General features: G+C 58.2%; 3 protein-coding genes across 3 annotated transcripts; 1 reads left to right on the forward strand and 2 right to left on the reverse strand.

Annotated features, from left to right (window-relative positions):
• Positions 1-1,714: 1,714 nt before the first annotated feature.
• KIFC1 (kinesin family member C1) lies at positions 1,715-11,744 on the reverse strand. Its single transcript, XM_065415935.1, has 16 exons — positions 11,616-11,744; positions 11,399-11,507; positions 11,200-11,253; positions 6,927-6,971; positions 6,620-6,815; positions 6,347-6,524; positions 5,292-5,459; positions 4,980-5,108; positions 3,635-3,751; positions 3,378-3,551; positions 3,088-3,255; positions 2,869-3,007; positions 2,554-2,693; positions 2,202-2,275; positions 1,881-1,956; positions 1,715-1,781 (listed from the first exon to the last, which is right to left on the reverse strand). The coding sequence occupies exons 1-16, from the start codon at positions 11,742-11,744 to the stop codon at positions 1,737-1,739; spliced, it is 1,941 nt and encodes a 646-aa protein (XP_065272007.1). The 3' UTR covers positions 1,715-1,736.
• A 2,818-nt stretch (positions 11,745-14,562) lies between these two features.
• On the forward strand, positions 14,563-23,006 carry PHF1 (PHD finger protein 1). Its single transcript, XM_065416261.1, has 15 exons — positions 14,563-14,713; positions 15,950-16,153; positions 16,235-16,316; positions 16,761-16,856; positions 16,941-17,050; positions 17,368-17,516; positions 18,765-18,860; positions 19,129-19,197; positions 19,278-19,401; positions 19,783-19,850; positions 20,581-20,727; positions 21,135-21,270; positions 21,374-21,477; positions 21,559-21,618; positions 22,059-23,006. Exons 2-15 carry the CDS (start codon positions 15,965-15,967, stop codon positions 22,369-22,371), a joined length of 1,743 nt encoding a protein of 580 aa, XP_065272333.1. The 5' UTR covers positions 14,563-14,713; positions 15,950-15,964; the 3' UTR covers positions 22,372-23,006.
• Positions 23,007-23,196: 190 nt separating this feature from the next.
• On the reverse strand, positions 23,197-25,591 carry CUTA (cutA divalent cation tolerance homolog). The gene is made up of 6 exons (XM_065416262.1): positions 25,550-25,591; positions 24,765-24,913; positions 24,112-24,171; positions 23,922-23,967; positions 23,712-23,761; positions 23,197-23,448 (listed from the first exon to the last, which is right to left on the reverse strand). Exons 2-6 carry the CDS (start codon positions 24,890-24,892, stop codon positions 23,349-23,351), a joined length of 384 nt encoding a protein of 127 aa, XP_065272334.1. The 5' UTR covers positions 24,893-24,913; positions 25,550-25,591; the 3' UTR covers positions 23,197-23,348.
• Positions 25,592-27,670: the final 2,079 nt, after the last annotated feature.

A 27,670-nucleotide genomic window follows, 5' to 3' on the forward strand; every position in this document is an offset into this window, starting at 1 on the left:
CCCTAAAGCTCCCCCTCCCCCTAACCTAACCCCTAACCCACACCCGAACCCCAACCCGACCCTAATCCACACCCTAACCCGACCCTGACCCTAACCCTACCCTAACCCCAACCCTAATCCTCACCCCCTAACCCGATCCCTAACCCTCCCCCTAAACCCTAACCTAACCCTTAACCCTAACCCCTCCCCTCCCCCTCTAACCCTAACCCCTCACCCTAACCTAACCGTGACCCCAACCCCCACCCGTAACCTAACCCCAACCCTACCCCCTACCCTCACCCCTAAACCTAAGCCTCCTCCTAAACCCTAAATCTGACCCTAACCCCTCCCCTCCCCTCCCAACCCTCACTGACCCGAAACCCACCCTAACCCTAAACCCTGACCCTACCCCACCCTAAACCCTAACCCCAGGGCCGCCCAGGGGGGGGGGGGAAGTGGGGCAATTTACCGCAGGGCCCCACGAGCCCAGGCCGAGAATCCTTTCCCTGGCTACTCACCCGGCAGGGGTCTGGGTCTTCGGCGGCAGGCCCTTCAGTCGCTCCGGGTCTTCGGCGGCGCGTCCTTCAGTGCTGCCAAAGACACGGAGCGAGTGAAGGACCTGCTGCCTCCACCGCACACTCGGAGCACCGCCCGGTGAGTACAAGCGCCACAGGGGGTGGCGCCTTTTTTTATGTCCGCTCCCCCGCTTTGCCCCAGCCCCCCTGAATCCTCTGGGCGGCCCTGCCTAACCCTACCCCTCACCCTCTAACCCTACCCCCTGACCCACCCTAACCCCAACCCCCTCACCCTAACCCTTAACCCAAACCCCCACCCCTACCCCTGAAACCCTAGACCCCAACCCCACCCGTACCCCTACCCCTTCCTGACCCCAAACCTACCCCTAAACCCTAACCTAACCAACCCCAACCCCCAGGTCCTGTCCCCCTACCCCACAGATCCCCCAGACCATCACCCTGCCCTACAGATCATCCACACCCCCAGGTCCTGTCCCCCGATGCTCCGAGCCCCACAGATCCTTCACACCAGCAGACACTGCCCTCCCCCACAGATCTTCCACACCCCCAGGCCCTGTTCCCCCATCCCACAGATCCTCCACACCTCCAAGGTCCTGTCCCCCCACACCTCAAACCCCACAGATCCTCCACACCCCCAGGTCCTGTCTCCCCCCCAGCCCCAGATTCTCCATACCCCCAGGCCCTGTCCCCTCCCCATCCCAGAGATCCTCCACACCCCCAGGTGACTCACAGGGGAAAGCGGGACCAAGCCTGGGCCCCTGGAGATGAACAGCGGTGACCTCCCCTCACAGCTGTGCAGGGGCCCTGCCCTTGAGTGGAGCTGGGGGGCATGACTTCCGGGGGCAGGAGAAGCTGGCAGTGGAGTGGGGATATTGAGCGGGTGGATGAACAGCAGCAGAGAGGATCTCACACAGGGAGACTATGGACATGCCCAGAGTGACCTGGTTCCCACTGACAATAATACAGCCAAGGCCCAGCTGATAGCCCACTGCACCCACCTTGCAGCTTGGACAGCTGGGTTCCCCACCCCCGAGTGCACGCAGCCAGCAGCTGTAAAAGACATTTTATTTCCAGCACTCATGCTGAGTCCATACCAGTATTAAAAACAAGACACAAGATAAGCCTCACACACATCACCCCACAGCCCCGGTCAGTGCAGAAAGCGTTGCTCCCACAGGGCTCCAGACGCACCCTGCAGCCAAGCCAGGATGGTGGCACCCCTCACTTCCTGTTGGCCTGCGCTGTTCCGATGACGCACTCGTTCACCTGGAAGGGGGAGAGATGGAGTTGAGCGGGAAGCTGCGGCATTGTAACATGGGCAACCCCCTTCCATCTGCCTGAGCCATGCACCAGTCAGTCACTTACTTTGCTGGCAAAGCGCAGGGAGTTCAGGGACTCTGACAAGTTCTCCTCCAGCGGGGAGATGTTCACAAACATCAGCCTGGGGGCATTGGAAAGAGGAGGAACAGAGGTTAGAGGGGCCTGCAGAAGCACTCTTCTGGCACCACCCCCAGCACCTGGTGTCCCTGCACATTCCCTAACTCTTAGACTCCCTCCACTTCCTGTCCATACAGTGTGTCCCATAGCCCTGCCCTCCACCTTGGTGCTATATCCTTCTCCATACATCTTCACCTCATCCCTCCCCCCCACTCCTACTATTCCTACTGCCCCCCCATTGTTACTCACATCTTAGAGTTGCCCCCCAGCGAGTTCTGCAGCAGGTAGGTGAGCTTGCTGTTCCTGTAGGGTATGTGGGGCTCCTGCAGAGTGGGAAGACAGGAGTCAGCTCCCCACGGTCCATGAGAAGGGGGCATGTTGGGACCCCTGGGCAGGGAGATTTCATAACATCTACCTCAGACAGCCCCCGGCCTCACTGTGGCTCCCCTATACCAGGCAGGGAAGGGCTGGGGGAGAGGGAGGGGGCAGTGGGGTGCATGCAGGTGGTATGTTACATTGCCTACAGCACTATGACCACTGGCCCTGGGGAAAGAGGGGAAGAGACTGCTGATAATGGGGCATGGGGTATCCTAGCTGTTACCTTGTTGGAAAGCGCCATGATGACCAGCCCCAGGGTAGAGAGGCTAGTGTTAATGGCTTGGGTCTCCCTCAATCGCTCCCCCTTCGAGAAGGACTTGTCCAGCCGCTCGCTGCCTGCCAGGTCCACCAGGCTTAGCACCGCTGCAGCGAAGGGAGAGGGAACGGATATGAGAAAGGTCTGGGAGAGGGCACCTCACCCAGCTCTCCCACAAATGGCAGGGCAGCCGCACCACAGGTGGTCCTAGCAACCAATGCTCCCCCAGCCCGGCCTTCCAGTTATTCTCTGGCAGCCCCAGCCACCACCTGCCACACTCACAGACACTGTGCTGGTCCCGGCTCCGGTTCCAGCCCTCAATGCGCAGCTGGAAAAGGCTGTGGCTGCGGGAGGAGCGGTCGTTCAGAGCCGTCTTCGCCACGGAGCGGTTGGCCTTGGCCGTTCGCAGTAGCTTCAGCACCTGGGGAATGCAGGGTGTGTTGGTGGGGTCAGTACAGCTCCTAAGCCCACCGGCTCCAGCACACCCACATCTCAGCTCACCTCATCCTCAGAGTCCACAGGCACATAGCGCAGGTTGGGAACATGCAGCTCCTCACTGCTCTGGCTGACCCGCTTGATCTCCAGTTCGGCACCCCGCTCTGGCCGCCCCACCAGCAGGTCCCGCAGCGACTCATTGTAGATCTCCAGGAAGTTGGCCGTGAAACGGTACTGGGGTGTGTGTGGGAGACAGAAACAACATCAGAACCATGAGAGTGTGGAGGGACGAGGTATGCTGCCAGAGCCACAGGGTTGGGGGCAGGCATGAAGGGCGGAATGGGATGCTCACTCACCTGCCAGCCCTTGGGCTCCAGTTCCCGTGCCTCCTGGAAGACCTGCTGCACGGCCCGAGGAATCATGCCCATAGTCTCGGGGCTCATGTCGTCTGGCCCCTCCATGGTATAGGTCTTACCACTGCCTGTCTGCCCATAGGCAAAGATGCATACATGGTACCCATCCAGAGCAGACTGCAGGGAGGGAGGAGGAAGTGGTCACTATGGGGGTAATCCCCAGATTCCCAATCCCCCAAGTCCTGTGCCCCACTCTGTACCTGCACCAACAGCGCAATCTCTTCAAACACCTGCTCCTGGGAGCAGGCAGGGGAGAACACCCGGTCAAAGCTGAAATCATATTTCACATCGCCCTTGCGGTCACGCCCAACGTGGGACTGCGGGGAGAGACAGACATGTGGGTCAGACTATAGGACTCATTCCCAGGACCCCAGGCCTGGGCTGGGGGAATTGACAGCCACCTCTGCACCTCTGATGGGAAGTCCCCAGAGTGGGAATGAGGGGCAGTGATTGCAGAGGATTCTTTAAGGCAAGAGGGGGCCATGAGGACCTGCAGAGGAGCCAAGCCAGGCAGGGTGAAGGGGCGGCTCAATGGCAGGGGAGATTCAACACTGGTGAGTGCAAGCTGCTAATGGAACTACTTGGTTGCTCGGCTGAGTTTGAGATTAACAAACCCTTCAGAGAAGGCCCCAGGTTTCTAACATGCTGCCAGGAAATTGGGGGGGCAAGGGATGAGGTTAATCGCCTCTCCATGCAGCATCTGTGGCTGTTACTGGACACACTGTACAGATCTGGCAGCCACACTTCAAAAGGATGATGAAAAACTGGGAAAGGTTCAGAGAAAAGCTACAAGATTTGAAGGCTGGAAAACCTGCCTCAGTAAGAGACTGAAGGAGCTCCCTCTATTCAGCTTATTGAAGGGAAGGCTCAGAGGAGACTTGATCATGGTCTCCACTTACACATATGGACAAATTTGAGAGCAGAAGGCTCTAAGGTACCAGACAGAGGCAGAAGGAGAAACCAGTGGCTGGGAGCTGAAGCCAGACAAATTCAGGCTACAGATAAGATGCAAGTTGTTAACAGGGAAGGAACTGGCCACGGGAAGCACTGCTCCGAGGGCATTGCAGCAGGAACTCTCTGTCACTGGGAATCTCAAGCATGAATGTCTGTGCACCCTCTTCACATGTTCATGCGCACAGATCTATGGCCTGCTGCTCAGAAAAATGCTAGCCCCTGGAGGTGTGAGAAGGCTGGTCTCAAGGCAGCAGGCCCAGCTGGGCTGTGAGGTGCTAGCAAGGTTTCCAAGGCTCCAAGCACAGGGGCCCTACGTTTAAGCAGCAGCAAGTCAGAAGCAGAGTCAGCCACTCCTTGGCTTGGGGCTGAGGTGGCTGACTTGGAATCCCTGCAGGGGGAATTGCCCAAGACTCGTGCCTGTGTAGTGTGCAAGTTGTAGATTGCACCAGTGTTCCCCAACTTAACCACACTAATGCCATGTCCAAACACTTACTGCACTGAATGGCCTTGAATATCAGGCAATGCACAGCCAGGGTCATGTATGGCCCATCACAAAGACAGGGCTAGCTGTGCCCCAGTCCCTGGACTCACCTCCTCCACTTTGGAGAGCACCAGGGCCTTGTTGTCCTGCAGGGGGAAGTGCAGATGCTCCAGTCCCTTCTGCCTCTCCTTCTCCCAGGCTAGCAGGGGGCGCACACGGCAGAACACACGGATGTTACCCTGGGGACAGGAGATGTGTCAGTCCAGTGCGGGGAAGGCTGTCCCCAGATCCCACCAGCTGTCCCTCCCAATCCCATCTTCTTCTAGCCCTCACCCCCACCCTCCTGCCTGGTGTCCTGCCCTAATTCCCAGCCCCACCCCCTCCACACCCTGAGGTGGGGCAGAATGAGAGCCTCCTGTCACCTTGAGCTCCTGCACCAGGTTGTGCAGCCTCCTCCTCTCCATCTCCAGGTGGTGCAACCGCTCCTCCTGCTGGGTCATGACCTGCAGCTGGGCTGCCACCTGGCCTCTCAACTCCTTGTTCTCACACTCCCTCTGGGCCAGGCCCTCCTCTGCCAGCTTTAGCTTCACCTGGAGCAGGACCAGGAGTTAGGGGTTACTGCTAGAGACTTGCATGGAGTTCTTGGGATACCACAATACACCCCCCACCCCAGGCCCCCACCAGGAGAGACAACAGACCATGTCACACGCCATGGGTCAAGCCAGCGCGTGTGACTCCCAGCTGGTAACTGACAGACTTGCTAGACATGGAGTGTAGCTGATAACCTGGTCAAAGCAAAGCTGTTGGGGGAAATGCATGCGACGGTGCAGAAAGCAGTGCTTGTTTGCAGTGCAAGTGAATCAAAGAGGCCCAACATTAGGGCCGGGATTTTAAAAGGGAGTTGGGTGCCTGAACACTGGGGAAAGGTTCCTTTGAAACACCCTGCAAGGACAGCAGTCGCTTTACGGAGGTGCAGCACTCTCAGCAAGGCAATAACTAAAGCAGAACAGCCAGACACAGGAGTAAGTCCTGAAAGCAAGGTGGGGTTGTGACATTGGCAATAGGGGAATTTCCAGGAGACTGGAGCAGAGCACAATGTTGTCCCAGCAAGTCTATGTAAAGCCTTCATAAGTTTGAGCTGTTGCTATAGGAAACAAAGCTTGTGTCTAGGAGGTGCAGATTGAGCCCGTGCATGGAAGCTGCAGCACCTGCTGCGTAAGGCTTGGTTCCTCTCAGTAGAGCATGCAGATAACCCAATGGGTACATAACCTGTCTACTGAACAGGAATCTGACAGGGCACAGCTGGGTTAAGGGTACAGCATGTTATGGGCGATCCTAGTACAGGCACCACAGAACATGCCACTAAAGAGCTGAGCTTTTTTCCGGGCCCCAGCCACATGACCTGGATCGGCCCGGCTCTGGCTCCAGTGAGGGAGGTTAACATCACTTCTCCCCCCTTCCCAGGATCAAGACCCACCTCTCTGGTCTCCAGCAGGGATGACAGGTCCCGCTTGGTCCCCTCTAGCTGCCCGATGGTCCTGCTGTGGCTGGTGACCTGCTCCTCCAGTTGCTGCTTCAGGTCTGACAGCTCCATCACCTCGTGGAGCCTCTGATGTGCCTGCTCCTGGCAAGTGTGCAGCGCGGAGCTCAGTGTGCTACAGAAGTAGGGGCAGGGTGAGATAGGGCAGGAGTCATTCCCCCCCAACCAGAACAACTAGGATCCCTCCCCCTCAGCCCTCTGGCTTCTCACCTGACCTGGCTGCTCAGTTCCCGGTTCTGAACCACCTGCTCCTGCAGCTGCCTCTTGAGCTGCTGATTCTCCCCATCCAGTCTCTGCACCTTGTCCTTGTAGCTGCTCACCTTGGTCCGCATATCACTCAACTGGCCCTTCAAGTCCCAGGCAGCCCGCTTTTTCCCATCATTCCCTGCAGCTAGGGCAGGGGCTGCTGTGGGGAGAAAGGGAGAGGCAGATGAGGCTGGAGCCAGCAGGGCTATCCCTCTCCCCATCCCTGGCTTCACCCCTTCTTGACACCAAGCCCCTCCTGCTGCCGCCTTACCCATCTTTGGAGCTGCTGCCACAGGCACCGGCCTCCTGACGACATCTGCGGAGGGAAAGGGGAGAGCACGTGTCATGGAACTACAGGCCCGTGCTCTTGAACCGTCCCTGCGAGGACCCCTTCAGTGAGTCAGCCTCCTTAGGGTCTCTCACTCACTAGGGTAGGCCTCTTGGCTTCACTGCCTCCTGGATCCAAACCTCAGAGCCTTCAGCATCCCTCCTTCACGCTGTGAGCGCCCCATAGCGACTCCACCTGAGTTGGACACCCGGGGAAGACCTGCACCCTCAAAGGGAGCACTGCACCCCCAGCTCCCTTGATCTAAGGTGACTCTCAGCCAGCAGTGTAAAAGCAGAAAGGTTTATTAGATGTCTGTAACACAGCGTAGCAAGTCTTTAGTTAACACAGACAATGGAAAGTTACAGCCAGGTGGATCTGGATCCGTCCAGAGCCCTCTAACTCCTCTTTAATCCCAGTCCAGAAGCTTCTTTCCTGCCTCCAGCAGCCCACACTTAACAACCCCGCCTGGCTGCTCCCTAGTCCTTTGTCCACCAGCTGGCTTCCTAAGGAGGGTGGGCCATCCATGGTTGTTTGTTGCTAGGTGCCAATAACTGGAGTGGCCATTGTCTTCTGAGACTCTCCATGGGCATGGGGACCCAGCCAGCTAGGCGTTGGTCCCGCCTGTATCTCTGGATTGGGGCAAAGAGTAAACAATCTTTCCTCCTCCCCCACCCCCCTGACCTAGTTAACTACACACCACATAGGGGAAACTGAGGCACACACAATATTCATCCAAAATATTATTAATAATTCCCACTCCTTCGCAGCAAATCATGGGGTCAAGCGGCTGTGAGAGGAAACAGAGAGCTGACTGGAGGGGCAGACTTGGAAACTCTGAGCAAGGAAAATGCCTGCTGTGTGCAAGGAAACAGGACACACTGAACATTTTTGTAAACTAGGGGCTCCACACTTCATAGCTCTTGTATGCTGAGGTCCGGCATGCCCCAGGCGTCCTTGCATCTTTCTGTTCACCCTCCCAAGCTCCCTGTGCGCTACCCTCCCATCCTCCTCTTTTCAGAACTCCATGCAACTCACAGGGTTATGCGTGCCCCCTTCCCACTATTATCACAAGGGGTTGTGTGCCTCCCATTTTTAGGTGTCGTCCCCCCCCCCCATTCTCACCCCCATGGCAGGGGCTGTTTGCCTATTCTCCCTCCATTGCAATGGCTCTGTAGGTGTCCCCAATCCCCTCTTTCCCCATGCCAGAGGCTGTATGCACCCCATGACAAAACAGGAATTTTCTGTAATATTTTTATGATTCTTGTGTGCCTCAGTTTACTTCTGTACTTTACATTGCTAGCCAGCAGGTGCAAAATAATTCAAAAGCTGCTCTTGGGGCAGAGCAGGAGATGGGAGGTGTTGGGTCATGTAACTGGCCGGTGTGGAACAGATGGGTGTTAAAGGACTGGCTGGAACTGACCCATACCAATGGAGGATGAGCCAAAACAATGGGAGCCCCAAGGACAGAACATGGTACTTGGCAAATTGACAATATAGTCCCTGAAACCATTCAGTAGCTGACTCTCTGCCACCACCTGTCAGGCAGCCACAGGGTCTGGTCTATACTCCAGCCTGTAACCAGTCCCTTTGGAGTACCCCTTTAGTGTGCTAGGCCCTAAGGACCCACACACCCTTCTACAGGGACAGGCCACGGCCTCCAAGAATCCAAAACAGGGGACTTAAAATGCTGCAGCTGCGCCAGTGTAGTGCTTCAGTGACAGGAGAGGTTCTCCCCTTGCTATAGGTACACCACAGCCTGAGAGGCAGTAGCTATGTCAACGGGAGAATTCTCCCATCAACTGAGCACTGTCTACATTGGGGGGTTAGGTCAGGTTTACTGCATCGCTCTGGGGTGTGGATTTTTCACACCTTTGAGCAATGTAGTTAGACCAACCTAATTTCCTAGTATGGACCAGGTCTGGGCTTTTGTGGCTCACTACAGCGAATTCAGCCGAGCCAGACTCCCATGGGAGACTTGTACTATACCCCTTCAGGGTGCAATGCTTTCAGTGAGTATTTGCGGAGACAGCAGGCAGCCTTACCAAAATGAGATAATGTATTAGATACCCGGCCCCCCCATAATCTGTAAATCCTTACATTAGCCTTTTTACTAAGGCAGAGTTCAACCTGGCTACTGCCAGGACAGGGATCCCTAGATCCAGGCTCTCATCAAAGCCAACTTGGCTGTCCCTCTGTCCCTAGCCCCAGGTGAGAGCTGCACAGTTTCTTCCAACAGCCAACTCTTATCCCCAAGAGATCGACCCATGCTGAGATCACATATTCCGCCTGCTGGAGATTCCGGTGGATAAGTGTCAGTTGTTCAGTTCTTGGGGCTCCTGTTGTCTTGGCGCATCCACCATTGATATGGATCGGATTTAACCAGTCCTTTAAGGACCCATTCATTCCACCCCAGACAATCACGTGGCAACACCTCACGTCTCCTCCTTTTCCACAAGAGCATCTTTCTAATCCTTTTGCACCCACCGAATAGCAATGCAAAGTACAGTAGGAAACCAAGGCATACAGAGGAATCAAAAATATCACAGAAAATGCCCACTTCATTGTCAAACCCCTCCATTATTTGTCTTCTGTCCATCTGGGAGATACTCAGGGTGTAAGTTATTGGGAGCAGGAACAGAGATGAGATGGGGTAGCACTAGGCAGGAAGGGGTTCATGGGTGCTCACTGTGATGCTGTATAGAATCTGGGGGACACTTTAGGATACTATGAATGCAATTTTACACTATTGGTAATGAGTTATGGCAGATATGCCATGTAAGATATCTGCAAAAATATTATGATTTGCCAGATATGATAATCTTGTTTATATATTTGGATCACCTTTTGTATTATGAGTTATAGATATGTATGTATGTCTGTATTTTAAACTTGGGCTATGCTTCTGGGTGACACCCCCCAGACAGTTTGGAATCAGCATGATGGCCCATTAAGGACCATCTGCTATACAACTGACCCATTGAGAGAAGGCAGAGGTACACCTTCCGACTCAGCAAGGCATGCCCGGGCATGCCCATGGACGGAAAAGGCTTCCAAGCCATGTGTTGGGCAGCTTGTGTTTGAAACAATGGACGCACAGGCCGCATGACAAAATACTATAAAAGACAGCTGCATCTTCTCCATTTTGTCTTCAATCCTGCTTTTTACCTCTGGAGGAACTTTGCTACAAACTGAAGCTCTGAATAAAGGACTGAATGATGGATCCAAGCTGTGGATGTATTCCAGAGGGACTTTCAAGCCAGCAAACTCACCCATACTGCTAGGAACCTGATATATGAACTTTAAAGTATTTGTACCTATGTGACTGCTTTACCATCTCTCTTCTTGTTCTGTTTCTTTATAATAAACCTTTAGTTTCAGACACTAAAGGATTGGCTGACAGCGTAGTATTTTGGGTAAGATCCAATCCCATACTGACCTGGTGACGTGGCTGACCCTTCGGGGTCAGAAGAACATTTTGTATATGTGAGCATGTAACTTCTCACTGTACTGGACCTAGATGCTGATTGGGAGCCAGAGAACTGGAATGCAATAAGGGAATCACACAGCCCCCCTTTTTTTGTTTTGTTTTTTGCTTCTTGATAGCCGAGGGAGCAGCAGCACAGTTTGTGACTGCTTGGGGAGTTTAACTTCAGTGTTACCCGCCAGTCTTGGGAGTATCTGCTCTCCCCTTTGCAGCCTGCCCTGACCTTGGCATTTCCAGTGAGGGCTGCACCAGGCACCATGGGTCACACCCACAACCAGCAGTTTGATCTGTAGGCAATTCCAGAGGTGCTAAAGGATGTGGCTGTGCCAAAACAATGGCAGGGACTCCATGGGCCCTACACCCCCCATCCCCCCCGCTTTCAGTTTTCTGGTTTCCCCCAAAGTCACTAGGGTTCTGACCACTGTTGCCTTGATCTGTTCCAAAATTTGGGGGAATGTTCAACTGTGGCATTCAGGAGTATTGTGTTTGACAGAGAAACGCAGCTGAGCTGAGTATAAGGCTCATAGCTCCCCATGGAGAGGGCCCAAAGGGAGACTAGGCCTGGGGCTTCCAGTTGGCAGAGGGTGCTCAGCTCTCTAGCAAGTATCACCCACCAACAGTCTTCCCAGTACTGGGTCCCACAGAGCTCTGGATGACAGTGCTGGGTTTGGCAAGTGGCACCAGGTCACAAGGAGTCTCCCCTCAGAGTGAAAGCCCCAGTCCCACAAATACCTGCAACTGAGGCTGCTGGGATGGTCAGTCCTGGTCGGAGCGAAGCCCAGCGGCCTGTGGTGGACATGAAGCATCATCATTAGCAGTGAAACATCTGACCCCTTGTGTCAGCTCCCTGTTCTCATGAACACAAAGGTCCCTGCATCCTGCAGGCAAATATACCCCCCAGTCCTAGCACACACCCTTCCCAAGAGCTCACCTGCTCTTTGAGTCCTAGGTACTGCAGCTGCTGTCGAAGCCTTGGAACAAGTGGCAGCGATGGAGGCTGCCACCCTCCTGGTTGGTACGGGAAGCCTTCGGGCACGTTTCTAGTGGGAGGGGAAGAGAGGAGACAGTTATTGGGAGCAGAGCCCTGGAGAACAGGAAAATGAAGTGGGTCAAGAAACCACCTTTCACATCTGCCTGCCGCATCTCACCTGTTCGGTTGGAGGCTGATTCTCATCACTAGGCCCTCGCTTGGCCCTCAAACCAGGCACAGGCAGCTGGGAAAGGGCCTTCCCTGCAAGTGGCACCTGCCATCCATCAGCATTCCCCTTCTGCTCCATGTGGGGACCTCTGGGAAGGAGTAAGGGGGCTTGATCAGTCACATGTTATACAGACACCCCGATGACTGTGTGTGTGCCCAGAGCAGGGTGAGCGCCCCCCATACACACCCTGTCGCACCCCAGCCCCTGCCATGGTGAGACCCTCTGGAGGGGCAGGATCTGGTTGGTGCCCATGAGTGGAGGGCTCACCTGAGACCAAGCAAACTCCTTCCACACAGGGAGGCGGAAGCCAATGGGAGCAGATTTCAGCACCTGTGCCCAAGTCACACTCCCCACTGCAGCACTCCCCCCGGTCTGGGCGGAGTGGCTGGGGTCCTGGGCTCTGAAGTGAACCTGTGGGGAGAAGGGGAGACAGGCAGGTGAATGCTAGGGAGGGGAAACAGGAACTTCCCCAACCCCACCCATCTGCATCGCAAGGCCCTACCTCTGCCCCCCAGCCCAGCCACAAACATCTGCACCCCATAGCGCTGCCTCCGCCCCCCCAGCCCAACCCCAAACACCTGCACCCCATGGCGCTGCCTCCGCCCCCCCCAGCCCAACCCCAAACACCTGCACCCCATGGCGCTGCCTCCGCCCCCCCAGCCCAACCCCAAACATCTGCACCCCATGGCGCTGCCTCCGCCCCCCCAGCCCAACCCCAAACATCTGCACCCCATGGCGCTGCCTCCGCCCCCCCAGCCCAACCCCAAACATCTGCACCCCATGGCCCTGCCTCCGCCTCCCCAGCCCAACCCCAAACATCTGCACCCCATGGCGCTGCCTCCGCCCCCCCAGCCCAACCCCAAACATCTGCACCCCATGGCGCTGCCTCCGCCCCCCCAGCCCAACCCCAAACATCTGCACCCCATGGTCCTGCCTCCGCCCCCCCAGCCCAACCCCAAACATCTGCACTCCATGGCGCTGCCTCCGCCCAACCCCCCACGCGGTGCTTCAGGAACAACCCGACCTGACCCCCCCCCAGGGCCTCTCTCCTCCCCCCCGGGAGTCCAGCCCGCGCGCCGCCCCACCGGGAAGCGGGGGGAGGGGGACAGTCCGGGTCCCGCGCGCCTCTCACCAGCTATCGCCTTGGCTGCGCTAGTTTAACTCTTCTAAGCCTCCTCCGACTCCTTGCGGGGTTCGAATTCAAACCGCCCCCACTGAGCCGCCGCCCGTTGGCTGCCGCGCGTCTCGCGCTCAGCCAATTGGCTGGTCGCTTCCTTACGGCCCCGTCCTCTTCGAGATCCAACCAATCCGCTGTTTTCACCTTCTCGATTGGCCGGCTCCTCCCGAGCCCCGACCAATCGGCAGCCTCCTCTTACCAACAACCCACACGTGACCCAGTGGAGCTGCCGCTGTGGCCGCGCGCTGCAAGGACGGAGGCTAGTAGCAGGCACACGCCAACCGGCCAACGGCAGTCTGGGGGCGGGGCTAGGGGAGGGGCAGGAGTAGGGTTTAGGGCCTTGGGCTGAGGGGGCAGGAGCCTGGGTGACAGGGGCAGTGGGGGAGGGGCAGAAGTAGGGCTGATGGGGTGGGGGAAGAGTAGGGGTGGCAGGGGAAGTGGGGCAGGAGTAGGGCTGATGGGGTGGGGGAAGAGTAGGGTGGCAGGGGAAGTGGGGGAGGGGCAGGAGTAGGGCTGATGGGGAGAAGGGCAGGAGTCTGGGTGACAGGGGCAGTTGAGGGGAGGGGCAGGAGTCTGGGTGACAGGGGCAGTGGGAGGGGGCAGGAGTAGGGCTGATGGGGAGAAGGGCAGGAGTCTGGGTGACAGGCAGTTGAGGGGAGGAGCAGGAGTAAGGCTGATGGGGAAGACGGGAGGGGCAGGAGTAGGGATGGCAGGGGCCGTGGGGGAGGGGCAGGAGTTGGAGTGACAGGGTGGGTGGGAGAAGGGGAGAGGCAGGAATAGGGGTGACGGGTAGGGGCAGGAGTAGGGGTGATGGGCAGTGGGGGAGGGGCAGGAATAGGGCTGATGGTGGGGGCAGTGGGCGAGGGGCAGGAGAAGGGCTGACAGGGCGGAGGGAGGGGCAGGAGTAGGGGTGAAAGGGGCAATGGGGGAGGGGTAAGAGTAGTGATGACAGGGTGGGGGGAGAAGGGGAGGGGTGAAAGAGGCAGTTGAAGGGAGGGGAGGGGCATTGGGGGGACAGGAGTAAGGCTGACAGGGTGGGGGGAGAGGCAGGAGCAAGGGGCATTGGAGAGTAATGTGGAGGGGGCAGAAGGGGAGAAGTAGAGGGTGGGGCAGGGGCTGGGGGCAGGAATGACAGAGGAGAGGGTGGATCCAGGAGGGAAGGGGCCTGGAGAAGGGAAAGAGGCAGCTGGAGGGCAGTTAACAGCAGGGCAGGGCAGAGGGTTGCTGAAGGGGATGACAGGGCCAGGAAGAGGATGCACAAAGTTACGGAGGGGGGCAGAATGGAATCATTGGAGGGGGCAGTGGGGAGGGAAGGAGACAGGAGTGACCCCAGGGCTGGTTGCAGAAGGAGACATGGGGCCTTTCCCCTCTATGGGGTGTCATTTCCGCTCTGGCCCAGGGTGGGGACTGGCTGGCTCAGGGCGCTGGGAAAGGAGTCCAGGGCCTGGCTCCTCTAGGTGGAGCTGGACCTGATCCCACCCTGGCTGGCGCAGGGAATTGGGATCGTAAGAGGTGGAAGATCCCCCGCCCCCCCTAGCTGTCTAGTGCTGTGCTCCACTGTCAGTGCAGATCCGGGGGAGGGGGGGTCCTGAGGGGGGTGCCGAGGGCCCGCTCTGCAGGCAGCGCCAGGAGGGGGGCGTTAGGGGGGTCCCCTCCCCCAGCGTCTCTCCGCATCCCCCCTCGTTCCTCCCTGCTCTGGCGGCTGCTGCTGCTGCGTCACTGGGCTCAGCTCTAGGATGGAGCGGCAGAGGGGCCTGCTCTTTAGCCCCTGAGGGCCGGGGCAGCCTCCTCAGCCCTGAGAAGCCCCCCCTCCCCAGACTGGGGAGGGGAGAGAGCCGGCCCCCACCCTCACAGGAGACTCGGAGACCTGGTAAGGGCAGGAGAGGCTGAGGGGAGGGAGCACCCCCTCCCCCACGCAGGGAAGAGAGATGGGCTGCCCAGCTACAGAGAGCCCCTCCATCCTCCCAAAAGGAGACACCCCCAAATCAGACTTCCTTCTTGCCACATCTGAGAGCTCCCACAACTGAGATGCCCTCAGTCTGAGCGAAACCATATCCCAGACCCACCCCAGAGGGCCCTCCTGAATTTGAGGCACCTCCAGATCCCAGACTCACCTCAGAGAAAGCCCCCTAATCTGAGACACTCCAGAGAGGGGCCCCGAATCCAGGACACCCTCAGATCCCAGGGGCCCCTGAATCAGAGACTGCCCCAGAACCATCCCTGAGAGGGCCCCCAGATCCCCCCCAAATCTAAGCCCCCCACTGAGACCCCCCAAATCCAAGATTTTTTTACCTCCCAGAGAGGGTCTCCTGAATCCAAGACACCCCCAAGGTCACAGAATCCCCCCAGAGAGCCCCCCCAAATCTGGAACACCCCAAATTTCAGATCCTCCTGAGAGACCCCTCCCAAATCCAAGACTCCCAAGACAGTGCCCCCTGAACCTAGGACACCCCCAGACTCCCCAAAGATGCCCCCCAAATTGAAGATACCCCCAGATCCCAGACATCCCCAGAGAGGACCTCCTGAATCTGGGACACTCCCAGATTCTAGATCCCCCAGAGAGGGTACCCCACCTCCAAGACATTCCTGGATCCCAGACACTTTGGTGTGGACCCCCTGAATTTCAGACCCTCAAGACTGGGCTCCTCAGATCTGAGAAACTGTCAGATCCCAGAGCAGGTCCCCTGAATCTGACACATCCCCAGATCCCAGACCCTCCCAGAGAGGACAACCCAGGATCCCAGACACCATAGTGTTCGGTCCACCAGATCTGAGATACCACAGAGAGGGCCCCCTGAATTTGGGACACCCCAGATCAGGCCCCTTAGGTCTGAGACACCCCTAGAGAATCCCTCCGTAGTTCTGATCTCCCTCCAAGAAATGACCTCTGGTTCTGAGACATTCCTCACTCTGGAAGACCCCCTAATAAATGGTACCCCAAATCCAAGGCTAGCTCCCCAGATCTATGACCCTCCTCTCACACAGAATATGCCCCCTTGCTATGTAAAGGAACCCCACAGGAGTGGATGCAGTTGCTGGGAATGAAGAATCCTGGGTTCTGTCCTGAGCTCTGGCAGGTGACTGACCCTCTCCCCTCACATGGCAGATTGGTCACAATGTGATGGCGAGCGAGCTACCTGCTCAGACTTCCCGGGTGACACGCACGACCTCCCGCCTGACCTCCGGCCCCTGGAAACGCCCGGCTGCCCTGGTCCCTTCTGCGGCTCCCAGCCGGCCCCGCTTCTGGGAGGGGCAGGATGTGCTGGCCCGCTGGACCGATGGCCTGCTCTATCTGGGTACCATCAAGAAGGTGAGTGAAGCCCACACACACACACTAGGGCCCCCTCCTCTGACTGTCCCTGCACTCACTCACCCCTCTCTCCTCTGGCAGGTGGATGCTTCACGACAGGTTTGCCTGGTGCAGTTTGAGGACAATTCCCAGTTCCTGGTGCTCTGGAAGGACATTAACCCTGGTGAGCACTGGAGTCCTGATGTAGTCTCGCTCTCAGCCCACAGCCCCAGCTCTGCCGCCATGCCCCTCACTCCAAGCCCACAGTCCCATGGCTCCCACCCCCCGCAGCTCTGCCAGTGCCCCATAGTCTTGACCCACAGCCCTCTCAGGTCTGCTGATGCCTCTTATTCCCAACCCACTGCTCCTCCCCTTACTACCGCAGCCCTGGGCTCCCTCCACACACAGCTCTACCGGTACTCCTCAATCCTGATTCACAGCCTCCTTCTGTCCTAGGCCTGGGCTTCCCACCCACAGCTTTGCCAGTGCCCCTCACTCAGACCTATGCTTTCTCCATATGCACAGCTCTGCTGGTGCCCCTCAGTCCTGACCTGCAGCCCCCTGCTATCCCAACCTTGGGCTGCCCCCAGCAAGGCATTAATTGGGCAGGTTCCATTCTCTCCCACAGCCGCCGTGCCCGGTGAGGAGCAGATCTGCTGCGTATGTTACTCGGAGTCCGTGAGCCCAGAGAACCAGTTGGTGCGGTGTGAGAAATGTGGGCACAGTAAGTGGTGCTCCCCTCCTCTGCCATCCTCTGGCCATCTTGGGACCCCCTTTCTCCTCTCTCACCAGCTCTCTCCCCTTGCAGCCTACCACCAGGAGTGCCACCTGCCCAGAGTGCTGGATGCGAGCAGCGATGGGGCTGGGGTGCTTGGTGCATGGATGTGCCGGCAGTGTGTCTTCGCTGTGGCCACCAAGGTGAGCACGGGGCTGGCAGCTGTGGGAGGCCAGACATCATCCCCTTGTGTCCCCAGTGATGCCTTTGATAAAAAGGGGGTGGGGTGTCCTGATTCCTATTGTCCCCCACACAGCAAGTGTCCCCCCCAGCTCCCGCTCCCCCCCAGCAGGTTCGCCTCTCTCATTCCCATCCCCTCATGAGTCCCCTTCCCCCCAGCAGGTGCATCCCTCTGATTCAAGGCCCCCCACCCTCCCAATTCCTGTCCTTCTGTGGATGGATCTGTTTGATTTGTGTCCAGCCTGTCTCACACGCCCTCTCTCTGTTCTCTCATTTGCAGAGGGGTGGTGCGCTCAAGAAAGGCCCCTATGCCAAGGCCATGTTGAGCATGAAGCTGGTGCTGCCCTATCAGTTCAAGGCTCTGGAGTGGGATCCTGCACACCTGACCAATCGGCAGCAGTGTTACTGCTACTGTGGAGGCCCTGGAGAGTAAGTTTCCCTTCTGGTCTTGCAGATTCCTGAGGTCAGCACTTGCCCTTGCATCTGCTTCTTTGTGACGAAGAGCAGGAATCAGGAATGTTCCTGTTCCTGCCAAAGTGGGCGTTTTGAGCAGCAGGATTTCAGATCTAGATTGCAACTTGGCCCCTCAATTTGGATCCTGATAGAGCAGGTAACACCTACCCACTGCTTCTGCCCCAAAGGGATTTCCAACTTCAGAGATAAATTAGCAGGAGTTCTATCTAGCTCCAGCAAGACCATTTGGATTTGGATTTCTAGAGCTAGCTTTGGACTGGGAGGAGGTTCTGGAGTTGGAAGAGGTTTCTAGAGCAGGCTTCACACAGGGAGGTCAATTTCGAGAGCAGGTGTTGGAGCCAGAGATTTCTAGAGCAAGCTCAGAACAGGGAGCATGGTTTCTAGAAGTGGTCTTGTGGTTGAATGAGGTCTCCACAGCAAAGTCCATGGTGGGGAGGGGGGGTTTCTACAATTAAATATGTGAGGAACTTTTTTCTATGACCAGTTCTGGTTTGCGAGGATGGTACTGAAGTGAGCTCTGAACTAGTGGGTTTCTAGATTGGGTTCTGAAGTTCGATACAGTTTCTAGAAAAGAGTCTGGAGTGCTTTCTGGAATTGGATTTTTCTGGCATGGGAGTAGCACAGTGTTTATAAAGTCAGGTCAGGTTTTCACAGGTCCCTGAAGCAGCTTGTGTTGGGGTAGGCTCTTTTCTCCAGCCAGGCTGGATGGTCCTTGTAAAACAAATTCCCCAAACAGCTTCCAGCATGAGATTTTTCCAGTACAAGTTCCAGATTGAGTGGCTGTAGACTGGGATGAAGTCTCTGCAGTGAGTTGTGTGGTGGAGGGGGCAGGTTTCTACAGCAGCTTGCACCAAGGGAGAGAGATTTTTCTAGGCTGGATGAGATGGGGTTTCTGGACTAGAAGGTAGGTTTCTGGCAGGGTTTTGGAGCTGTGCTCCGGCTCCACTCCAGCTCCAGGCAAAAACCTGCAGCTCCGCTGCTTCGGAGCTGCTCCGCGCTCCAGCTCTGGGCTCTGCTCCAAAGCCCTGGTTTCTGGAGCTGCTCATGGGGTGGAGAGGAGTGCATTTCTAGAGCTGGGTGGTGCCTGGAGTGGGTCAGCAAATGCCCCAGGTGAACTCCTTTCTCTCTCCAGTTGGGAGGGTGCTGGGCCCCGGCAGGCTGCCCCTCAGTCATGTGCTCACTCAGCCTCCCTCTCTCCCCCAGGTGGAACCTGAAGATGTTGCAGTGCTGCAGCTGTGCCCAGTGGTTCCATGAGGCATGTACCCAGTGTCTGAGCAAGCCACTGCTTTATGGAGACAGGTGAGGGGGCATGGAGGGACTCAAGGTGGAGGGCTGAAATCCACCCTGCCCCTTGTGGAAACAGGTGAGGGGACATGCAGGGACTGGGGAGGGAAGTGAGATCCACCCCACTACCCTGTGGATATAGGTGAGGGGACAAGAGGGAGATTCAGGGGTGGGGAGGCGAGATCCTCTCACTCCCCTACACAGACAGATGCGGGCACATGCGGGGAGAGGTCCCTGAGATCCAGGATTAATTCTCCCCTCACACACCTCGGGTCTCTTCCAGATTTTATGTCTTCGAGTGCTGTGTCTGCACTGGGGGCCCTGAGAGCGTACGGAGACTTCCCCTGAGATGGTGAGTCTGGTTCCCCCCCTCCACATTTCCAGTACATGTCCCCACCATGCCAGCACTGACCCTTCCCCCTCTCCCCACAGGGTGGACGTGGCCCATCTCATTCTCTATCACCTTAGCATCTGCTGCAAAAAGAAATACTTTGACTTTGAGCGGGAGATTCTGCCGTTTGCCAGCGAGAACTGGGACAACCTGCTGCTGGGAGAGGTGGGCTGGGTGTGGGAAGGGGGCTGCAGGGAGAGTGGACTATGAGGGGTGGGGGGAGAGGAAACAGGGCTAGAAGGAGCAGGGGGAAGTGGTGGGGAATGGGGCTGCAGGAATGGGGAGCAGGGGGAAGGGGACGGGGACAGGGCTGGGGGAGAGAAATGAGCAAGAAGTGGGAGAGAAGGGAGAGAGAGGAAGGTTGGGGACCTGGGTGAGAGGTACCCAGGGAGAGGGTGGAATGGGGTGGGAGGGACTCCAAGGGTTGGCTAGGAGCTGGCTGGGTGGATATGCTGTGGAAGCAGGTGGAGAAGTCAGGAGGCAATGGAGGGTCTCTGGACCATGGCCCTCACTGATCCCTCATCCATTCTCATTTGGTCCTTGCAGCTCTCGGATACACCCAAGGGGGATCGGTACAGCCAATTGCTGGGTGCCCTGAGCAGCCACAAAGACAGGTGGGAGGAGCTTTTGTAACACTCTGCTCTGCCTGTGTGGCCCCTGCTTCCACACACCTGCCATGCTCCGCCACTGCCTCTCGCTCACCTGGAACTACATTGGCCCTCTCACGTGCTGCCACGTCCTCGCACCCACGCTGAATCACACTGCCCCTGGCACACTCTGCCATGCCCTGGCATCCACCTGGACCCACGGCAGCCCTTGCATGTGCTGCCACTCCCTTGCACCATCACTGAATTGCGCACCTCCTCACATGCTCCACTATGCTGGCCATCACATGCTCTGCTATGCCCCTGCACCCACACGGCATCACATTACCCCCTTGCACGCTGCACCATGTTGGCCCATGCAGGTTCCGCCACTACCTCCCACTCACCTGGAACCATGCCAGCTCTCGCATGTGCTGCTACTCCCTTGCACCCTCACTGAATTGCACTGCCCCCTCGCACACACAATGGCCCTCACATGCTCCACCATGTCCTCGCACCCACTCCCAGTTGCACCAGCCCTTGCATGCCCCTCCGCACACTTCCACCCACCTGGAACCACGCTAGCTGATGCACACTCTGCCACGCCCTCGCACCCACCTGAAACTGCACCTGTCTTCACGGGCTCTCACACCAGCTCAGTCATGCAGGCTCTTGGACACCCCTGCATTGCCGCTACTGATGCTTTTGCCTGGGAGCTGTTTGCCCTGCAAATCTGAGTCTGGTCTCTCTTCTTCTCCAGGTTTATTTCAGGGAAGGAGATCAAGAAGCGGAAGGGTCTCTTTGGGCTCCACATACGAGTGCCACCTCCTGCACCTCAGTGCCCTGGGGGCCATGGTGGCTCCACGGCTCAGCAGCCCCAGGGGCAGCCCCCACTTACTGACAGCAGGTGAGCAGCCTCAGCTGTCCCAACTCCTCCTGCCCCACACATTCAGCCACCATCCCAGGGCTCCAGCAAGGGGTTAGGGTGAGAAGGGCAGCATAGGGGTGGAGATACAGGGGAGAGGGCATGGTGGGTGGGAGTGCAGGGACACCACTGAGGTGATGTGATGGGGGACTGAGGGAGAGGACATTGGGAGCTCCCTCCCCGCATTCCCCCTGGGGAAGTTCTGTGGGGACCAGGTTAGGTCCGCAGCAGCAGATACAGTATTGTCAGGAGGGGGCACAGGGCCTGGGCAGGTCTTTCTACCTTGCCTCCCCGTTCCTATCAGGGGTCACTGACCCAGACCCCTTGGGCTCCCAGTGGAGCAGGCGCGGCCCCCTGCGTGCTGTGCAGATAAGGAGGGTCTCTTACAGCTTCCTTTCAGGGCAGGGCAGCAGTGGGGCAGGGCGCCGGAGGCCACGGAGGCGCAAGGTCCCCCCGGAACCCACAGACACCATGGAGCTGAGGAGCAGCAGGGAGAAGTGGCAGCTGGACAGAGCCCTCACCCAGGTATGCCACAGCCTCCCGCATTGCCCCAGGAGCCCCCCCCCCCCCCCCGCCCTGGGCTTTGGGGACCCTCCCAGGGCACCCCACTGATTGTCCGTCCTTGCAGGAGGTGGTGGAGACCCCAGTCAGTGCTAGCCAGACATACTGTGGCTACAGCGGCACCTCCAGCACCTACAACTTCCGCCGCACTGACGCCCGCTGCCTGGAGAGGTGAGGAGGGACCGGCAGGGTGGGGGTGCCGCCTTGCCCAGCCCTCCATTCACCCCATTTCTCACTCTTTCTTGCCCACAGTGCTCCCATCAGGATGTTTGCCTCCTTCCACCCATCCGCCAACACTGCCCGGACCCTGAGGTGAGGGGAGGCAGGGACAGGGGCACTCCCAGGGCATTACCTTCTCCGGAGCCTGTGATGCAGTGGGACAAGTATGCTTTCGGGAGAGCAGCCCCTCTCTCCTAGAGGCAGCTCAGAGGCCAGTTTCTAGGGCAGGCCCCCAAGGGATGGTATCTACTCTAGAGCAAGGAATGGGACATTCTAGAACGAGGGCTGAGTTCTCTACGGGAGACTGGGTTGTTAAGTGGTTCTAGAGCAGGCTGAGGGCAGAGAGGGACCATTCTAGAATTGATTCTGGCTGGGAGGGAAAGGGGTTCTAAAACTGGTTCGGGTCAGGATGGGGGAAGCTCCACCCACGTTAGAGCTTTGCAGGTACTTTCTGGAGCAGGCTCTGGGCTGGGACTGGAGGGGAGAAGCATTTCATGGTGCAGGCTCCCCTGATCCACCTTGTTTTATAACAGGAGCACCACTGCCAGCCCGGACCCCCGCGAAGCACCTGCACCAGAGAGCGAGAGCCCTGAGCATCCCCCTACCCACACTCCACTGCCCCACGCAAACTACCCAGCCCCCAGCACCAAGCACCAGCCTGAGACCCTGGCCTCCCCTTCCTCCTCCAGCGCTCTGTGCCCGGGCCCTGCCCCCACCAGCAGCAGCTACTTTGGAGCCATGGGGCGCCTGGCTCGTGGGGAGGCTGTCCGCATCCTGGCCCGCAGGGTCACCCTCGATGGCACTGTCCAATACCTGGTGGAATGGGGTGGAGGGGGCATGTTCTGAGGGGGAGGGGAAGTGCCAGAGAGACACCCCCTCTTGGGGCTGCAGAGAGTTGTCAGCCTTTCCCCCCCCCCCCCCCCCCCCACACACACACACTGAGCAAGTGCAACTCCTAGGACAGAGTGCAGTGTCAGGGATTTGTCCCTCTCTGACAGCGGTGGGGATTGCACTGGGGGGGGCTCTCACCCTCAGCTTGGATATAAGGCAGGAATTGCCTAGTCCTGCTCAAAGAAGGGCCCTAGGGTGGATGGTGGGGGGCATTCCCCACTCCCACCGGGCAAATGCTTCATTGTATTCAAAGGGTTTATTTTCTTGTTGCATTTTTATTATTCTGTAAAAATTCTATTTAATGAAGTGCAATGGGGGGAGGACAGAGCTTGGGGCACCCTGCCACAATGGGGCTGTCCAAGGCAGAATGGGGGCACAGGAATGGGAGGTGGCAGCTCCCCAAGGCCTGGGAGGAGAGGGGTGCCCCCCAGCACAGTCATCCATCCTGCTTGTAACCTGCTGTACAGACGGCATATGTTCCCCTCCCCACAGGCCAGCTGTGCCCTCTCCCCCATCCCTGTGTGCTGATGCTGTGGTCACCATCGCCATTCTGACTGTACAAACTGACACCTGCAATAAAGAGCTTGCTGCAGACTCGGCCTGGTCATTAGAGGGAGGGCACCACAGGCTGCTGTGTCGCAGGAAGGGCTAAAACCCGGGAGGCCAGCCTCCACCCCCACCCCCCGAGCCAGAAAGGGAACCCAGGAGTCCTGGCTTGCAGGCGCCATCTCGCTCCCCCAGTACACCAGGGCTATGTGTGCTGTGAATGAGGAGCCAACCTTGGTGCGTTGGGGGCAGTTTATTGGCTGCAGGTTCCCCCCCCCCGCAAAAAAAAAAATTCCATGGGGTGAGTCCTGTTCCTGTGGTGTCTCCATACAGGGGGATTGAGGCAGGGTAGGGGCAGACGGTCCCCTGCTGTGGGGTACGGGGTCTCACTCTGGCACAGTCTCCCCAACCCACTGCAGATATGGTGCGTTTCCCTGCTGGATGGGCAGCGCAATCACCTCTGCTACTTCGTATGGGTGCACCGACCTGTAGGGAGATGGGGGAAGTCAGAGGGGGTGGAGCAGGCAAGGATTCCCCAGTAACTCCCCCCAGGGACTCACCACTCTGCCCCTGCCACCTCCACCCCCCCAGAGACTCATGTCCTCTCCCTCCCCCCAGCAACCCTCCTGCCACACACGCTCAGCCTTCTCTCGAGACTCCACCCCCCCCACCCCAGAAATTCCCTAGGCCCATCCCCACTAGCAGGCTCCCACAGGGTGGAGAAGGAGACAGAAGGACAATGGACTGACCGGACAAAGTCGGTCAGCGCTGGGATCCGGGAACTCCGGGTTTTGATCATCTGGGGAGAGACAGATGGTGAAAGGTGCGGGGGTTTCCATTAGCTCCCCCCCCCCCAAACATGCAGGGCGGAGCCCAGGGTTCTAGAGCCTCCCCATTGCCTACACAGGCAGGGGATTTATGCCCCACCCCACAGAGACCCTCCCCACATGGTCCCTCACCAACAGCACCTCCCTGTCCTCTTCGATCTTCCCCTTCCACTCGTATCTGAAAGAAACCAGCAGGGGGAGCTGGTGAGAGGGATACACAGAGAAAGCCTGCCCCAGTCAGGGAGGCCAGGCCACTCCCCCATCCCAATTCCAGGCCCAATCCAGTGACCATAGAGCCCGGGGACTTGGCTCCTGCACTCACATGGATGTGATCTGAGGCATGATGTTGACACAGGCAGCCAGGTGCTTCTCTACCATCGCCCTGCTCAGGACAAAAATACATATCAGTGTCCTCCATGCTCAAAAGTCCCCCACTCCCCTCCCAGAGTTGGGATAGAACCCAGGAGTCCTGGCTCCCAGCCCCCACTCCCCTCCCAGAGCCAGGGAGAGAACCCAGGAGTCCTGGCTCCCAGCCCCCCCTGCTCTAACCCACCAGCCCCCACTCCCCTCCCAGAGCCGGGGAGAGAACCCAGGAGTCCTGGCTCCCAGCCCCCCTGCTCTAACCCACCAGCCCCCACTTCCCTCCCAGAGCTGGGGATAGAACCCAGGAGTCCCGCCTCCCAGCCCCCCTGCTCTAACCCACCAGCCCCCACTCCCCTCCCAGAGCCAGGGAGAGAACCCAGGAGTCCTGGCTCCCAGCCCCCCCTGCTTTAACCCACCAGCCCCCACTCCCCTCCCAGAGCCAGGGAGAGAACCCAGGAGTCCTGGCTCCCAGCCCCCCTGCTCTAACCCACCAGCCCGCACTTCCCTCCCAGAGCTGGGGATAGAACCCAGGAGTCCCGGCTCCCAGCCCCCCTGCTCTAACCCACCAGCCCCCACTCCCCTCCCAGAGCTGGGGATAGAGCCCAGCTCCACCTTGCAATGTCCTTGCCCACTTTCTCATTGGGGCAGGTGACGAAGGCAGCTGACAGGCTCCCTGGGGTATAGGCTTCAGCCGCCATGGAGAAGAGACGCTGATACACGGTTCGGAGCAGTGGGACCATCAACAGGGACAGCAACAGCACCTGTGGCCAAGAGACAGTGAGAGTAAGGGCCAGACCTGGGGGACTGCAGGGACTGGGGTGGGGGTCTCGCTGGGGGCACCCTCCCCTCGCAGTCAGTGCTGGCCCCAGGTTAGCACTAGGAGAGGTGTGCTACTGCATCGCCAGTGTAAACAGCTGCTGAACCCCCCCAGAGGCGGCTGCATCTCAGTGCTGGGCAAGGCATAGCCCCACAGGTGGTCAGCAGTAGTCAGGCTTTTACTCACGCAGCAGGCAGCTTTCATTGGCGCGTGTCGCTGCCACCGTCCCTGCGGGACTCAGCTCAAGGGACTGGGACCAGCCCTGCAAGGGCAAACAGCCAACTAAGCCGGCTCCCCTGCCCCGCTCCCCTAGGGCCAGGCCTGCCTGCGAGGGCAGAGCAGCCCCCGCAAGGCCTGGGGCAGCGGCAGGGCCGTAGCAACAAAGAACGTGGCCCCCTCCGAACATATGTCCGGGCGGGGCCCCTTACAATGCAGAAACTGGAATGCGGTATTTATTTTGCCACTTTTAGGGGCCCCCTTCCTTGCGGGGCCCCCTCCGGTCGGAGGGTACAGAGGGCGCTCGCTACGCCTCTGGGCAGCGGGGCGCTGCGCTGGTGCGAACACACACTGCAACTCCTACCTGCCCGCGGCTCTGCTGCTGCAATCTGCGCTGGACCCGCCCCTCCCCCTTCACGTGACCCAGGACAGCCGCATGCTGCTGCCTCAACCCCGCCCCCCTCACCATGTGCCTCCCCTCTCCTATGTCATCAGGGAGGACCTGTCTCCGGATGGGGTCCCTTAATCCCAACCGCATCCCCCTGCTCTCCCAGCCCTGGGTTCCCCTGATAGCTCGCCCAGTGCCCCTCAATCCTGACTGCAGACCCCTGCTCTCCCAGCCCTGGGTTCCCCCCCCCCCATAGCTCTCCCGGTGCCCCTCAATCCTGACTGCAGCCCACTGCTCTCCCAGTCCTGGGTTCCCCTGATAGCTCTCCCAGTGCCCCTCAATCCTGACTGCAGACCCCTGCTCTCCCAAACCCTGGGTTCCCTCCTGCCACAGCTCTGCCAGTGCCCCTCACTCCCGACCCACAGCCCCCTGCTACCCAGTCCTGCCCCCCCACAGCTCTGTCAGTGCCCCTCAATCCGGACATGCAGCCCTCTCACTATTCCCTAATCAAATAGTTTTTCCTCTCAGTTCCAGGGGCTGGATGCTTAAGTGATCAGGGAACTCCCAGCTGGGCCATTGCTAAGTGGAGAGAGAGCAGTGACCCAGGTCCAGCTGCTGTTCCACTTGTCCTGGATCCAAGCCCACCCTATTCTATCCATCCCACTAGATCCCACTCCAAACCAAACTGGGACAGAATCCAGGTTCCTGACCCCATCCCCTTGCTATAATGCTACTTCCCCTGACACCACATCCAGCACCCCAGCCCTGGGAAGTCCTGATCCCTGCCCCTCACACCAGATCTAGCACCCCCCCCCCTCAGCACTCCAGAGACACACCCTGCCAGTGCTCCAGCTCTCCTTGATAGGGGTCCAAGCTGTGACATTTTGGGGAGGACTTGTGGCAGGGTAAGTTCATCCCCATAGCATCTCCTTATGAGGCACCAGGCCACATCCCACAGGTTTGGGGTTAACAGTGCCCAGGGTCTGCCCCTCCCCAGAGGCTGCTTGGAGCTGGGATGGGAACGGGAACCCCTGTGTCCAGGCACGGCCTGCCCCCAGCATCAGGGTGAGGGGCCAGAATGAGCTGCTGCAGGGGGATGAGTCTAGGGCTCATTAGCAACAGACACTCCTAGTACACAACACAACCCTAGTGCCCCCTAAATCACCAAAGGACACATCCAAACAGGGGCTGGGGGGGGGGGGACAATTGTACCAGGGCCTGAGCTCAGGAGGCCCACCCAAAAAAAAATCTGTAACTGGGATGTTACATAGGGGAGATTCGCCCTTGTTATGTTGTATGTAAGCCTATGTGAGTCTTACTGTTTTGCATGAATGCTGTGTGTGCCACAGTTTCCCTGTCTATTATGTCTAGGTGGTGGGAATAAGCCTTTGTGACTTTTGCAGGGGTTGCTCCTGCATGGATGCTATGGCCACCCCTTCGTAACCTGAGACCCAGGAGGGGGATGCGAGACAAAGGCCGGAGGAGGAGCAACGGGCAGGACAGGGGCCAGGCAGCTGGAAGTGAGTCAGTCTCGGCTGGCTTGGGGCGCAGCGGGAGGACCAGAGCTCTGGCTCTGGGCTCCCCTCCCACCAAGATGGACTTGGCTGAAAGTCACTTATTTCTCTGCTAACAAGTTCTGTTCTACACTGTGATCCTGTCGACTAATAAACCTTCTGTTTTACCGGCTGGCTGAGAGTCACTGCTGACTGTGGAGTTGGGGTGCAGGACCCTCTGGCTCCCCCAAGAGCCCCGCCCGGGTGGACTCGCTGTGGGAAGAGCACGGAGGGGCAGGGGATGCTGAATGCTCTGAGGTCAGACCCAGGAAGGTCAAAGCTGTGTAAGCTTCTTGCCCTGGAGACATGCTCAGAGAAAACAACGAGGAGTCCTTGTGGCATCTTAGAGACTAACAAATTTATTTGGGCATAAGCTTTCATGGGCTAAAACCCACTTCATCAGATGCATGGAGTGAAAAATACAGTAAGCAGTATAAATATTACAGCACATGAAAAGATGTGAGTTGCCTTACCAAGTGGGGGGTCAGTGCTAACGAGGCCAATTCAATTAAGGTGGAAGTGGCCTATTCTCAACAGTTGACAA

Source organism: Emys orbicularis, chromosome 13 (assembly GCF_028017835.1).
Source record: "Emys orbicularis isolate rEmyOrb1 chromosome 13, rEmyOrb1.hap1, whole genome shotgun sequence".
Taxonomy (NCBI): Eukaryota; Metazoa; Chordata; order Testudines; family Emydidae; genus Emys; species Emys orbicularis.